The sequence below is a fragment of the Capricornis sumatraensis genome, chromosome X (genome assembly GCF_032405125.1).
Source record: "Capricornis sumatraensis isolate serow.1 chromosome X, serow.2, whole genome shotgun sequence".
Taxonomy (NCBI): domain Eukaryota; kingdom Metazoa; phylum Chordata; class Mammalia; order Artiodactyla; family Bovidae; genus Capricornis; species Capricornis sumatraensis.
In genome coordinates this window covers 27726044-27740397 of record NC_091092.1, presented here as the reverse complement: position 1 = coordinate 27740397, position 14354 = coordinate 27726044, and the positions used below count along the sequence as shown (strand labels likewise).

At 44.5% G+C, this 14354-nt stretch overlaps 1 protein-coding gene, 1 long non-coding RNA gene and 1 pseudogene across 2 annotated transcripts; 1 reads left to right on the top strand and 2 right to left on the bottom strand.

The window, feature by feature from the left end:
* Positions 1–3639: 3639 nt before the first annotated feature.
* LOC138071449 (uncharacterized) lies at positions 3640–6447 on the bottom strand. The gene is made up of 3 exons (XR_011144196.1): positions 6327–6447; positions 4950–5039; positions 3640–3667 (listed from the first exon to the last, which is right to left on the bottom strand). It is a non-coding gene; the product is annotated as an uncharacterized lncRNA (long non-coding RNA).
* Positions 6448–6814: 367 nt separating this feature from the next.
* Positions 6815–7992, top strand: RNF113A (ring finger protein 113A). Its single transcript, XM_068962811.1, has one exon. It carries the CDS (start codon positions 6961–6963, stop codon positions 7990–7992), a length of 1032 nt encoding a protein of 343 aa, XP_068818912.1. The 5' UTR covers positions 6815–6960.
* Positions 7993–11704: 3712 nt separating this feature from the next.
* On the bottom strand, positions 11705–13231 carry LOC138071228 (oxysterol-binding protein-related protein 1 pseudogene; annotated as a pseudogene).
* Positions 13232–14354: the final 1123 nt, after the last annotated feature.

The following is a 14354-nucleotide window of genomic DNA, read 5'->3' as shown; positions in this document are numbered from 1 at the left end:
CTCCAGTACTCTTGCCCGGAGAATCCCATGGACAGGAGCCTGGTGGGTTACAGCCCATGGGGTTGCACAGAGTGGGACATGACTGGAGCAACTTAGCACGCACACACGACGGAGAATCTGGGATCTGAACTTGAATGAAAAAAGGACGAGGAACAGGAGGAAGAAGCTATGTTGCTTGATGGAGACCTGGCTGTTTTCAGGGTTTCTCAATCTCAGCAGTGTTGATGTCATCATGGACTTCCTAAAACTACCCTGGGAGGGCCAGCCCCTGCGCTCAGGCTGTTGAGGAGCGTTGCCGGCCTCTGTCCACTAGATGGCAGTAGCACTTCCCCAGACTTCCCGGGTGATGGTACCATCTCCAAACTTTTAAATGTGTCCCTAGGAACGAAACTCGCCCTGGCTGAGAACCACGGCTTGCAGTCGGTGCTCCGCAGAGCAGCCCCGCAAAAGGAGCCGGATCCCCACCTCACTCTCCTGCCTGCCGCCCGCAGAGCTCCCAGCCGCCCGGGAGAAAGTCCAACACCGCGGAAGACCGATCAGCCTCTCCAGTCTCTCTTCCCACTCCTTCCGGCCACGCCCCTCTTTGCTCTAGTTCTGCACGACTTGTGGCGCTTTCCCACGCAGCCATGCTAGTGTGATGCGCCCACACTCACGCTTTTTTTCTCACCTCAGTTGCTTATCTCCTAAGTGCTCTCCAACCTTCAAGACTTGGCTTGGTGTGGGCATCACCTGGAACTTACCTGAAGCCGTTTCCCTTCCCCCCATCCGAAGACTGGGTCAGGCCCCCGCTCTGTGCTCGCAGCACCTTCTGCAGACCTGTCACAGAACTCAGCACCCCATCCTGTAATGGCCTTGCAGTCACACTGACTGAGCTCCAGAAGGGCGGGGCTGTGTCTTGTTCATATCTGGGGCATAGTGCCTCATGTGGCATTCACTCAGCAGGGTTTAGTGAAAAGAAAGTGAAAGTCGCTCCGTCGAGTCCGACTCTTTGCGATCCCATGGACTATACAGTCCATGGAATTCTTCAGGCCAGAATACTGGAGTGGGTAGCCTTTCCCTCCTCTAGGGGATCTTCCTGACCCAGGAATGAATCCCGGGTCTCCTCCTGCACTGCAGGTGGATTCTTTACCAACTGAGCTATCAGGGAAGCCCAGATAAAAGGAAGGGTTTACTGAAGTGAGCCACACAGACTAAAAGCACAGGAGGTTGGGAGTCAAGACACCAGGATTCTAGTCTCTAGGTCTGCTACTAGCTAGCCAGGTGACTGCTTCTCATTCCTGAACCGGTTTCCTCATCTGAAGAATCTGAATTTGGACTAAATGTCTAAGGGTCCTTATAAGTAGGAATTGCTGATTCTAGAATGTCTTTTTTTCCCATAAATATTTCACTTAAAAGTGTTTCCCAAACAAAGGGTAGGGCCATCCTCTTCCTCTCCCTTCTGAAAGTGTATGGCTTCCTCTAATCTTTTTCAAAGTCTTTTCCTAGTGACAATTTCATTTGACCCTAGAAATAATGATGGCAGCCTGGTTAAATATAATTTCAAACAAGAACCATTCTTCCAAACAAGTGACAGAGGTAAAATACATGTCAAGTGTTACCATCACAGAAGACAGAAGAACATGTGTTTATTTTTCTCCATGCATAGAAACCCATCAGGGTAGTGTGACAGCAGGGTAGGTGATGGGCAGGGAACTTGAAGTCTTTTCACTGAACAACTTATATTGTCAGATTTTTGAGCTATGTATGGTATCTATTTTAAAAATTAAAGATAAAGAATAAAACCATATGTATAAAATCAGCTACAAGGATGCCTTGTATAGGACAAGGAACATAGTCCATATTTTCTAACTATAAATGGAGTATAACCTTTAAAAATTGTGAATCACTTTGTTGTGTACATGAAACTTATATAATATTGTACATCAACTATACTTCAGTCAAAAAGGTAACAAAACCAAATGAATGGCATCGTTTCCCAAGCGTCCTTTCAACTGGCCTTAAAAGCAGGTGAGTAGTGAATCTGAGGTCAGTAGCCAGATCACATCTGTCAGAGCTGCTATAAGAAAACCCTTCTGGCTAACTGCACTTTCAAAAAATCAAGAGAAATATGGGCTGCAAAGCATCACTATAGTCTTCTGGCTTCAAACTGTTTTAATCTGGTTCACTCCCTGGCAGTAGAGTACAAAAATAAGGCTAAATTTCATAGCAAGTGCTACCAAAAAGGGAGTTGAAAAATTCGGATGCTAATGCTGAACCTAACCAACTGATTTCTGTCACTTTGCAGCTCCTTGCTGTGACAAGCCCTGACATTTATCTAAGGATGAATCTGCTAGTGGATAGGCTCCACCTAGAGGCCCATGGACAGAGAACAGACCTAAAAATCAAAACATTTAGTGACAGATTTAGTAATGTTAAGTCTCCTGTATTCCTCTCTGTACTACCTGCTCTCTCTTCCTTTCCAGATAGTTCTCATAACAATCATAAAATGAGCCCTGTATAATATCATTAGACCAGAGGTGGTATTAAATTTGTAATCATGACCACAGCTTTCCTTTAAGGTGGCACAATATAGAGTATTCCTCTGAATGTGACTGCCACCTCAGTCCTCTGTAAGCACTGTCCTGTAAGATGAGGTCAACGGAAGCCATACAGTGCAGGTGTGTTTAAATTCATCAGTAGATCAAATGTTAAACTGGATTAAAAAAAAAATCTGTTGATGTTGTTTAGCTGCTCAGTCATGTCTGACTCCTTTGCGACCCCACAAACTGTGGCCCACCAGGCCCCTCTGTCCTTGGGGTTACCTAGGCAAGAATATTGGGGTGGGTTGCCATTCCCTTCTCCAGGGGATCTTCCCAACCCAAGGATCGAACCTGCATCTCCTGCATTAGCAGGTGGATTCTTTACCATCTGGGAAGGCCCAGATAAAAGATGGGAGAAGAAAGGTAACTTAATTTTCTCACCTAGAGGTTCCGTGGTCACCTGGGGTGTTGATCTATACACATGGATTATCAGCTTCTTCACAGTAGTTACATCTTTTCAGATCTTAATGTTATCTGGTTACCTTTAGCACTGGACATACAATTCTTTATTTCAAATACATTCATTTTAATAAACATAATCATTGTTGCTGCTCTACATAATAAGCTAAAATAAGACTCAACACTTAAGTGACTACTCTATGTGGATACAGGATGCACGAACGATGAAGGTGCAGTCTGGAGTTTTAAGCATATAGGGATTCACCCAGAAAAGGAACGAGGAAAAAACTACTACTATTTTCTGTATCCTTCTAGCAATCTCCAAAGAAACACTGTTTTCCAATATTGTAACATCTGCTGCAAGAGTAGGAACTACCTTTGGACACATCATGCGCTGGGCAGTTATTGGTGCTTGGTGTATATTACAGCTGTAATTTTACAAGCCTCAGTTGCCTTCTAGTTTTTTTTAAGTGATCACGCTACATCGGGTAGACGTCTTGATCTTGCGTAGTATTATTTTAAAAAGTAAAGAAAACCTCTGATTTTATTTTTTATTTTTATTACACACTACAAAATACAACGCATGCTACACAATATGCTGCATAATCTACTAGCAGGGATACAAGAGCATGACTGAGTTGTTCATCATCACCCAGGAAAACGTTTCCTTAATCAATGTTCTCCAAACCCTGAAAAACAGTTTAAAAAGGAAAATGAGAGAATTCTGTTCTTCTCAAAGATGTACAATGACTCCTAGAACCTGTAATGAGTCCTAGTTTTCATTTTCTGACAGTAGCAAACATATCACTTAAAACTGATTTATAAAACAACAGCCAACATCAGGAAGAGATGATTGGCCTTATTCTACTTTTTTACAAATGAAAAAAGTTAAAATACAAAACAAAACAACGAAGGCTCAGCCAGGTTAAAAGACCCTTGCTTAAGTCAGTCAGGAAGTAACAGAGTCAGAATTCAAGTTCAGGGACCACCCTCCCCCCGCACCGGCCCCCCACCCCCTTCAGAAGACCATTCTATCACACTCAGTTCACAACCAAATGGTTCAGAAACTATAGAGTAAAAGTGTCATCAGTGATGACGTTTCTTCCAGGTTGTTAAAATAACACAGTCCAGGTACTCTGTTTCTATTGTAGGAATAATCTTTTTAAAGAATGAGGACAAACTTCTACAACATAAAGAACATACTATGAGGCCGAACCATATGGAAATGCTACTGTTTGACCATTTTTGACCCACAAAAAGTCATTTTGTGATTCAATCAAATATAAATTACAGTAATTCTTCAATGTACTGGTGCATGAACTGGCAAACCAATGGAGTACAAAAGAGTACATTAGTGAAACAGGCCCATGTGTATATGGAAATTTAGTTTACTAGAGTGGTATCTGAAACAAACAAAAAAATGGACTGTTCTATACGATAATTCTTATAACTGGCTGTTTCTTGGAAAAAACTAAAGTTAAACCCTTGCTTCACATTATACCCCCAAATGACCTGTAGACAGGTCAGAGTACTAACTGAGAAAAAGGGGAAAGGACTGTTAATTGTATTTGGAGAAACTGTAGAAATATTTTTTAGAATCTTGGATACGAAAGTCCTTTGTATCAATGTAAACTATGACAAACAGAACATCCAGATTAAAAATCCATCTGACGAAAGCCAGGATAAAGTAAAAAGGACAGCAGACAGAAAAATATTTGCCACATATAAAAGAGACAAAAGATTAACATCTGTACTGTATAATAAGAACCTTTATAAATCAAAAAGAAAAAAGACAACGGAACAAGAAAGGATATAGGCAGACAATGCAGAGAATAAGATGATCATTAAGTATGTAAAAGGCACTGTGCTACTTTAATTTGCATTTTCCCAGTCTGCTGTAAGCCCTTTCGAAAACGTTAACCAGAATGCACCTCAACCCTGACAGGTGAGCTAGCATCAGAGCCATCTTACCTTTGACACATAGTAACGGTTTACTCCAGAGACGCGCCTATCTCTTTCCATCAAATACCACTGATATGGATAATGGGCAACCCTTTTTTCCTACAATGAAAGGAAATCATTATTGCAGTTTATAAAGGTGAGTGAGCTAACAGAGAGCTTTAATAAGTGACATTCCAGAAAAATGGAATCATCACTCATATAAAAAACAAATTAAGATAGACTCTTAAATAAAATCAGACCACTAAACTTTAGAATTAAGATGGTAACCATGACTTCTTACACTTTCTGTTTTAACCAGCATCATTTTCTTTCTTTCCTCTTTTTTTTTTTTTTTAAATCATGACTACTTGTTCCTTTTGGGGACACTGAGATGAAAGAACAGCGGTAGGTCACAAGTGTAAGACAATCACAAAACCAGAAACCAAATACATTGATACTTTATGACTTCCCTGGTGGCTCACACGGTAAAAGCATCTGCCTACGGGAGACCCGGGTTTGATCCCTAGATTGGGAAGATCCCCTGGAGAAGGAAATGGCAACCCACTCCAGTATTCTTGCCTGGAAATCCCATGGACAGAGGAGCCTGCCAGGCTACAGTCCATGGGGTCGCAAAGAGTCGGACACGACCGAGCGACTCCACTTGACTTGACCTGACTAAAAAACTAGTTAGAGAGGAAAATCACAATCCTAAAGTGAAAAACAGGAGCTTGAGCTAAATTCCTAAAGGCTTGCAAGAGAAAGTGGGGGATTAAAAAAAAATGTCAAGGTAAAAACCTAATTAAGGGGAATTCCCTGGCCGTCCAGTGATTAGGACTTGGCGCTTTCACAGCCAGTTGCCGGGGTTCAATCCCTGGTCGAGAACTGAGATTTCGCAAACAGCGCGTCAAGGCCAAAAAAAGAAAACAAGACAAACTAATTAAATCAAGGCTAGGAAAAAGTGAAAAGCGAGAAGCTACCGAGATATGGATGCGAGAAATTAAAATAAAAATACAGCCAGAAAAGAGACTTGGAGTGGACGTAAGACTAATTGACGCCTCTCTCCTCTGCCTAGGTAGGGCTTTCCTGGTGGTTCAGACGGTAAACAATCTGCCTGCAATGCAGGAGACCCCGGTTCGATCCCTAGGTCGGCAAGATCCCCTGGAGAAGGATATGATAACCCACTTCAGTATTCTTGTCTGGAGAATTCTATGGACAGTGGAGCCTGGCGGGCCACAGTCCATGGGATTGCAGAGTCGGGCACGACTGAGCGACTAATACTTTCTATGTTCTTTCTCCTCTGCCTAGGAGTTTGGACTTAACCTCTTTTAATCTCCTACCTTTCCAGCCCCCAGTCTCTACTCCACCCTCCCGCCCTGGCTTCACCCAACAACCTTATTAAATCCTTACTAAAGTGGAATACGGTTCCGGACGTGTTTCCTTCCGCAAGTCTCCGCTTTTAGGCAATAAAAAAGACTGGCGAGGACGGATCTCAGTATTACCATCTCGGAGACAGCCTCCGGGTCCTAAGGGCCTCCCGACGCCACCATCCATTACGTAACGGCAGCGATGGAATCAGCCGCCGGGCCGGAGAAGCCGCCTTACCTTGCCCCCATTACTGAACCTGTGGATGCGTGCGGTGGCCATTCCCGGGATGAACAAGCACACGCCCATGACGGCGATCCCGGGGAGAACCTCGAACCACATCGCGACGCCGTTCCCGAGGCCAAACACTCCCTTCCAGGTCCCTTAAAGGTGACCCGGCTTCGATCTCTTCCGGGTAAGCTCCGCGGCTGCGCGCGAGCGGGGCAGGAGTCACGTAAGCCTCCAGAGGAAGCGACGGGGCGCGGCAGGGCTCAAGAGAGGCGCGCGCCCGCGCTCTCGTACACTCCCTGCTCCCGCAGTCCTCTGCGCTCTCGCACACTCCCTGCTTCCGCAGTCCTCTTTCTGCAGCAGATTTTTGCATCAACTCGCAGTCGTGCGCCCGACGTGCAGTAACGCCAGCCAGTAGACCATCGCCGTTTCGGACCTCAAGACTCTAAAAATGGCAGAGCAACTTTCCCCAGGAAAGACGACAGACCAGGTGTGCACCTTTCTTTTCAAAAAGCCTGGGCGAAAAGTGGCTGCAGGCCGCAGAAAGCGCCCAATCTGCAACCAGGAGTCCGGAGACAGCAGCAGCAGCAGTGACGAAGGGAACACTGTGGTTCGCCCGGAAAAAAAGCGAGCGGTCCACAATCCGATGATACAGAAGACCCGTGGCAGTGGTAAACAGAAGGTGGCATACGGCGACCTGAGTAGCGAGGAGGAGGAGGAGAACAAATCCGAGAGTCTCGGCGTGGTCTATAAGTCCACTCGCTCGGCGAAACCCGTGGGGCCAGAAGATATGGGGGCGACTGCTGTCTACGAGCTAGACACAGAGAAGGAGCGTGACGCACAAGCCATCTTTGAGCGCAGCCAGAAGATCCAGGAAGAGCTGAGGGGCAAGGAAGATGACAAGATCTATCGGGGAATCAATAATTATCAAAAATACATGAAACCCAAGGATACGTCTATGGGCAATGCTTCCTCCGGAATGGTGAGGAAGGGCCCCATCCGAGCTCCCGAGCATCTGCGTGCCACCGTGCGCTGGGATTACCAGCCGGACATTTGTAAGGACTACAAGGAGACTGGCTTTTGCGGCTTCGGAGACAGCTGCAAATTCCTCCATGACCGTTCAGATTACAAGCACGGGTGGCAGATCGAACGCGAGCTTGATGAGGGTCGCTATGGTGTCTATGAGGATGAAAACTATGAAGTGGGAAGCGATGAGGAGGAAATACCATTCAAGTGTTTCATCTGTCGCCAGACCTTCCAAAACCCAGTTGTCACCAAGTGCAGGCATTATTTCTGCGAGAGCTGCGCGCTGCAGCATTTCCGCACCACCCCGCGCTGCTATGTCTGTGACCAGCAGACCAATGGCGTCTTCAATCCAGCGAAAGAATTGATTGCTAAACTGGAGAAGCACCGAGCTGCAGAAGGGGGTGGTGCTTCAGATTTCCCAGAAGACCCCGATGAGGATCCAGTTCCCATTACTTAAATTTTCCCATTATTCTCAAATCTCAAAATAAACGTTTTGTTGTTTTGGAAATTTTAACTCTCGTGCTTCCTTTCTGGGGAAAGTGAGTGAGAAGAAAAGGTGGGTGGTGAAGTGGGGTCCTGGATGGATGGCTTGCAAAAGCATCAAGGTAGGTAAAATCTGGAGTTTTACCTGGCATAAATGCTGCCTGTGTGTAACAGTTACTTTTTATAACCCTTTTACATAAATTTGGGGGATGGGAGAAGTTCAACGAAAGAGCTAGAATTTGCTTGAAGTGACCAAAGCTGTGATAAAAACAAGAACTGAACCTATTTATTATATCACAATTATGCATCACTTAATAATTTACAAAAGTATTTTCATGCATGATCTTTTGGGAGCCTGTAGTACTTCAAAATACACCCCAGCCAAGGTGTGTGTGTGTGTGTGTTAGGGGTTGAGGGAGCAGTAAGAGTGGGAGAATTAGGATGGGGGACTGGTAGCTAGCCCTGCAACCTGTGTATGGGGACTGCTCCTTGCTCTCCTTGAAGCATAGGTAACTTCTTCCATGGATGATTGAAATGGTCTGTGCTCCGGGGTCCAATATGATAGCCACTAGCTTCATGTGGCTGTTGAACATTTGAAATGTAGCTGGTAGTGACCCTATGCAGTTCTGGACTGAACTTGTGAACCTGCAGAAGGCAAAAACCTAACATTTGTCTGAAACTGTTTTCATAGAGCTGATCATGCCCTACTAATCTACGTACCTGTTTTCCCAACTAGCCTGTGAATTCCTCAGTGACCAGGCCAGTGCTTGGCATATAATAAGCACTTAATAAATAAACTCAGAGAGGTCTGAAAAAGGAGATCGGGGCCAAAGCCTTGAACCCAAGCCGAGGAGCTTTGGCTATATTCTGTAGGTAAAGAGATTTCGGGAGGGGAACACAAACTTTTTTTAAAAATATAACTATGGTTACAGGCTATCAGACTGCAGCAAGATGGAAGGCAGGGAGGCCAGTTAGGACAAATGACTAGTAAATTTTTATTGATCTGAGTAGAATTTGGGCTGATCCCAGGGAAAAGATGTAAGAATAAATTGTGGGTTAGAGTTTTTATATTCATATACATTAATCTATTTAAAGATATTCTTTGAGGAGCCACCCTTGTCAGGCACTGTGCCTAGCATACGGGATATTAGCAAAGAAGATAGACATAGCCCCTGACCTCATGGAGCTAGACATCACACAGTGCAGGTTTGATGAGTACAAAAACAAAAGTGCACTGGGCTGACCTCTCAGGATTAAGCCAATTCCAGCCCTTGAGAGAATTCAGAATCAAAGTCATTTCATACAATGTCATATATTCTTTAACAGAATGTATTAAGTACAGTGGGGATACATGAGAAGCCTAGCGGGAAAAGGGCTTAAGAAAGTATGACACAGAAAACAGCATTTAAGGAATGAGACCAAAAAAAAAAAAAAAACAGAAAGGAAAGAAATAGTTGTAGAGGCAGTTGGAGAAAGAGAAACTTAGGTGGCGCTAGTGGTAGATAAACTGCCTGCCAATGCAGAAGATGTAAAATGATGTAGGTTCAATCCCTGAGTCAGGAAGATCCTCTGGAGGAGGGCATGGCAACCCACTCCTGTATTCTTGCCTGGAGATTACCTTGGACAGAGGAGCCTGGGGGCTACAGTTCATAGGGTCACAGAGAGTCGGACACAGGTGAAGCAACTTAACACACACACTGAGGTGGAAGGCAAAGTAAACTGTTCTAACAAGTGTTATGGAAAGAAACAGGACAATGAGTAGCAAAAATCGTGGTATGCTCAAGGTATTTTTCATGTTTACAAAGTTTATGATTAAAATTTTTAAAAGAACTATTTTTATTACTCTAATTAAATGGTGCAACTTCATTTCATAGGTGAAAACTAAATAGTTCTTCTTACAAATTAGAAAAAAATTGAATATGGGGGTGGTTCTCTGGTGGCCTAGTGGTTAGGACTCTGGGCTTCCACTGCCATGGCCCGGGTTCAATTCATGGTCAGGGAACTGAGATCCCGCAAGCCTTGTGGCATAGCCAAAAATAAATAAAATAAATATGGAGGGATAAAGAGCATGCCAGCCGAGATGAGTTGCAGCTGGACCCTAAAGGCGCTAACCTAGTCTGAGAGTTCAGAGGAGGCTCCCCTAGGAGACGACCCTCAACTGGAGACCTGTAAATGGGGATTAGGAAGAGTATCCAAGTCAGAGGGTCAGTAGATACCAAGGACCTGAAGTGAGAGACTGGCTTCAGCTAAGAACTCCAAGCAGTCCAGGACGCTGGAGGAAAAAGACAGGTGGCCAGGTAGTCAGGGCCAAAGAACAGCCACCTTGCTGTCATGTTAAGGACTCTGGACTTTATCAGAAAGGCAAAGGGATGCCATCAAAAAGTTTTAAGAAAGAAAGTGAGCTGATCAGATTTGAATTTTAAAAAGATAATTCTTCACTGTGGGGAATGGACTGTAGAATCTGGACACAAGACAGATCAGTCTGGAGGCTGGTGCACCAGTCCACGTGATATCATGGCAGACTGGACTAGACTGGGGACTGGAGACATTCATTTAAATTTTTTTTTTTTTTTTTTTTTTTTTTTACCATTCTAAAGCCGTTATTAGCATCAGGTAGATTATTTCATTATAACTTCTTAACTTCAAGACAGCCATTGAAATAACTTGCTGGAGGTTACCTAAGGCCCATAGGAGCAAAATCTCAGTCTGGGATTGGGTAGATAAATACCAAAAGATTAATGTACCCCAATTAAAGGAGCAAAGCTACTGTATAGTAGGTCTCCATACATATCTTAAGTACACAGGTGCCTTGTAAACCTCAAATGCACAAGACCTCCTTTTATATAGTTTGATATTTATAATACATGAATACAACTGAGTTTCTCTGGTGGCATTTGTCAATGGAAGTTGAAGCATTTAAAAAGGTTTGTCATTATGTAATGATGGTGCCTAAAACCTCTATTTCTATGGTATTTTTGTGAATTGCTAGGTTTTATTCACTTTTTAATTCTAATGTCATTAATTATAGAAAACTGTACAAGTAAGTTGAGAGTACTAAAATAAGCAAATGAAATACTTTTTCCAGTTTAGAATTTTCAAATCAGGACTGTCTCTTCCAAACATTCAGGCATGTTTTTTTTCTTTTTAGGAATGGGAAGGAGTAAAATTGATAGGAATAGTGTGAAGAAAAGCCATCTTTTCAATGTAGTCTTTACAAAAATGACATAAAACCTTCTCTGTATTTGAGCATATAAACCTCATATAGGAGAATTCTAACCATTACAAAGTTAAATCTAAAACATTCAAGCATGACAGCATAAAAATATTCAAAAAACTTTATTTGGGTTACTATATAATTCCATAAAGCTAAAGTTACATTTAAGTATAAACTTTCAGTAAATATGGCAACAGCAAACATCAAAAGCATATTTGCCAGCAGTTTCCCATACCTCTGTATAAAATAGTATTCCAAAGAAGCATGACTGGATAGCAGAATTACCCATTTTTCCTAAGACTTTCATCACCAGTATCACCCTATGCCCCACTATTGTTGGGTGAAGTGCAAGTTATCATGAGATGGTTTTTCCCTTTGAAAAAAGATAAGGAGAAACTAAGGAAGAAAATTTTAAAACATAGATTTAAGACTTATCTGTGGATAAGCCAAAACACCCCAACTTGTCTACATTTTAGTAAACGTTAGGCAAATTGAAGTAGTTTCTATCCCAGTAGCTGCCAGAATAAAGCCAGTCCTGAGCTCCGCTGTAGGGATTAGGGCCTTGATGGAACCACCTCGTCTTCCAGTCCTCTGACTTGGACCTGTTCTTGCGTGCCACTCTTTGTTTCTCAAGTTGCTTTTTTCTTCACTGGCTTGATCCATTTCCCTGTTCTCCATGGCTCTGATGTCAGGTCGCAACCTGCAGTCTGTCTTAGGAAGCATGCTCTCCATCTCCTTGTCTACTTCATTCAAAACCACTGCAAAGCTAGTAAAATTATACATCTGGGCTGAATTCGGAAGCCGCGGGGCTATTTGCCACAGGAGAACGCTCCCAGGGATGACAAACACACTCTGGAATTCTGGCACTGGCATTTCATCCGACTCCTCAGAAGCACTCACCTGTTTGCTGTTCTTCTCTTCAGTATTTTTCTTATCATTTTTTTGGTAAGCATCAAATGTGGCCAATTCAACACTGTATAAACATTCTGTCTACTTCCTGTAGAGAGCACAGAGCTTCTTTCTGCTTTTATCTTGAATGTAGCCTTCAACTATGTGTAATTCTTTACCAAAAAGGCCTCATGGCTTAAAATTCAACACGCATTTGTCCCCAGTCTTGAGGTTTGTGATCTCCACACTCCCATACTGCTCCATCCAGAGCTTTCCCACAATGATGTTGTGTACACAGCAGGTAGGATTCATCCACGTATATGCTTCATTGTGTTCAAGAAGCTCCAATGTCATGGTTCCTTTGGATTCTGCTTCTATGCTTTTCCGCCAGAACTTCAGTTTGGGATAGATTGAACCATGAAAGATGAAATCATTGTTTAATCCTTCAGCATGAAATGCACTAATGGGTGGGTGATGGCTGACCTGCTCAGAGATGAGTCTGAAACCAAGGTCATCTTGAACTAATTCATAAGTCTCTCCCAGAAGTGGGTTGAAAGGCTTTCCAGTGCGTTCCCACTGAGGAGCAACAGCAGAGACAGCAAAGGCAGCTACCCACTGCATCCTTTCCACAGGATCTGCAAACGAACTGGCCTTGTGGGTGAGGTAAGCATGCTCCATAAATTCAGTGAGTCGCTGGAGGAAGCTCAAAGGCTCATTAAATATAACTGGCATGGTGATTGTGGAGAGTTCCATTCCGATACATTTTCTGAGGCTGCTCCAGATACTGAAGTCATTTCTGGAAAACATAGGGGAGGGCAGGCTTGTTCTGTGTTTTTTGATGCCTTTGGAGAATGCGTCTCCACCACCAGAGTCCTTGCCTTCCGCCATTCTGTGCTGTCTACTGCTCGGGTGCTCTGCTTCCTCTTCCAAGGAGTGCGTGGTCAGTCACTGCTTCCAGTCTGCTCAGGGACAGGACTCGCCCTCACTAAAGATGCTCAGAGGCGGGGAGCCTTTGACCAGAGACTGCTCTAATTCGTGATGTTCAGTGGCTAGAGTCGCCAGCGCTTCTGATAAAATTTTGGTTTTTTTCTTGTTCCTCTTCCAATTTCAAATTCCTCCCCTGGGGCAGGGCCGGAGCTCTCCCTGGCTCCGCCTGGTGCTGCTCGCGCCGCCTGGGGCCACTCTAGGCTCTCGCACGAATGCGCTCGGCCTGTCCTTCCGCCTTTTTTCCAGGCCAGCCAGGAGGCGCGATCCACGGCAACACCGCAAGGTCTCCCTAAGTCACCTTCACGCGGCCTGCCCCCGGCTCCGGAGAGGTCGAGACACGGCCCAGGACCAACGCCCGGGCCGCCCGCTGTCCGTGCTCGCCCCTCGGCTGCACCGCCGCCCTCTGGGGTTCCTGCTAGCCTAATAAATAGTTTTTGAGCACCCACTATATGCCAGGCATTAAGTTATGCACTGGAAAGGAAAGTCGCTCAGTTGTGTCCGACTCTTTGCGAGTCCTGGACTGTAACCTACCAGGCTCACTCCATCCACAGAATTTTTCAAGCAAGAGTACTGGAGTGGGTTGCCATTTCCCTCTCCAGAGGATCTTCCCAACCCGGGGATCGAACCCAGGTCTCTCGCATTGCGGGCAGACCCTTTACCGTCTGAGCCACCAAGTCAGGTGCTATGCACTGGAGATACAGCCAAAGCAAAGGCACTCGAATCCCCACACTCTAGAACTTACATGAGAGAGTGTAGCAGAATCGCACATGCATAATATATAATAAATGGAGCTAAGTGCTATAAAGAACACTGGAGCAAGGTAAGGGGATGAGAGAGCAGTGGGCAGCGGGGAGGGGCATGTTGTTGTATATAGGGTGGTCAGGGAGGATCTCTTTCTGATAAGGTGACATTTGAGCAGAGACCTAAATGAAGCAGATAATCTGGCAGAACAGCATTCCAGACTGAGGACACTCAGTACAAAAGCCCTGAGGCAGGAAAGTGCCCAATTTGTCCTGAGAACAGTGAGGAAGAAATGTAATGATCTGTTTTGGGGAGCCCACACAGAATGAACTCAAGGAAGAGGAAAGAACTCTAAGATGAGATAAGAGAAGTAATGGGGGGTGAGGGCAGACTGTGTACAGCTTTATGAGCCATTGCAAGAACTTAAGGTTTTATTTTCAGTGACAAGGAGGGTCACTGGGAGGTTTTAAGCAGAGGACTCACATGATCTGACACTGGCTTTAGAA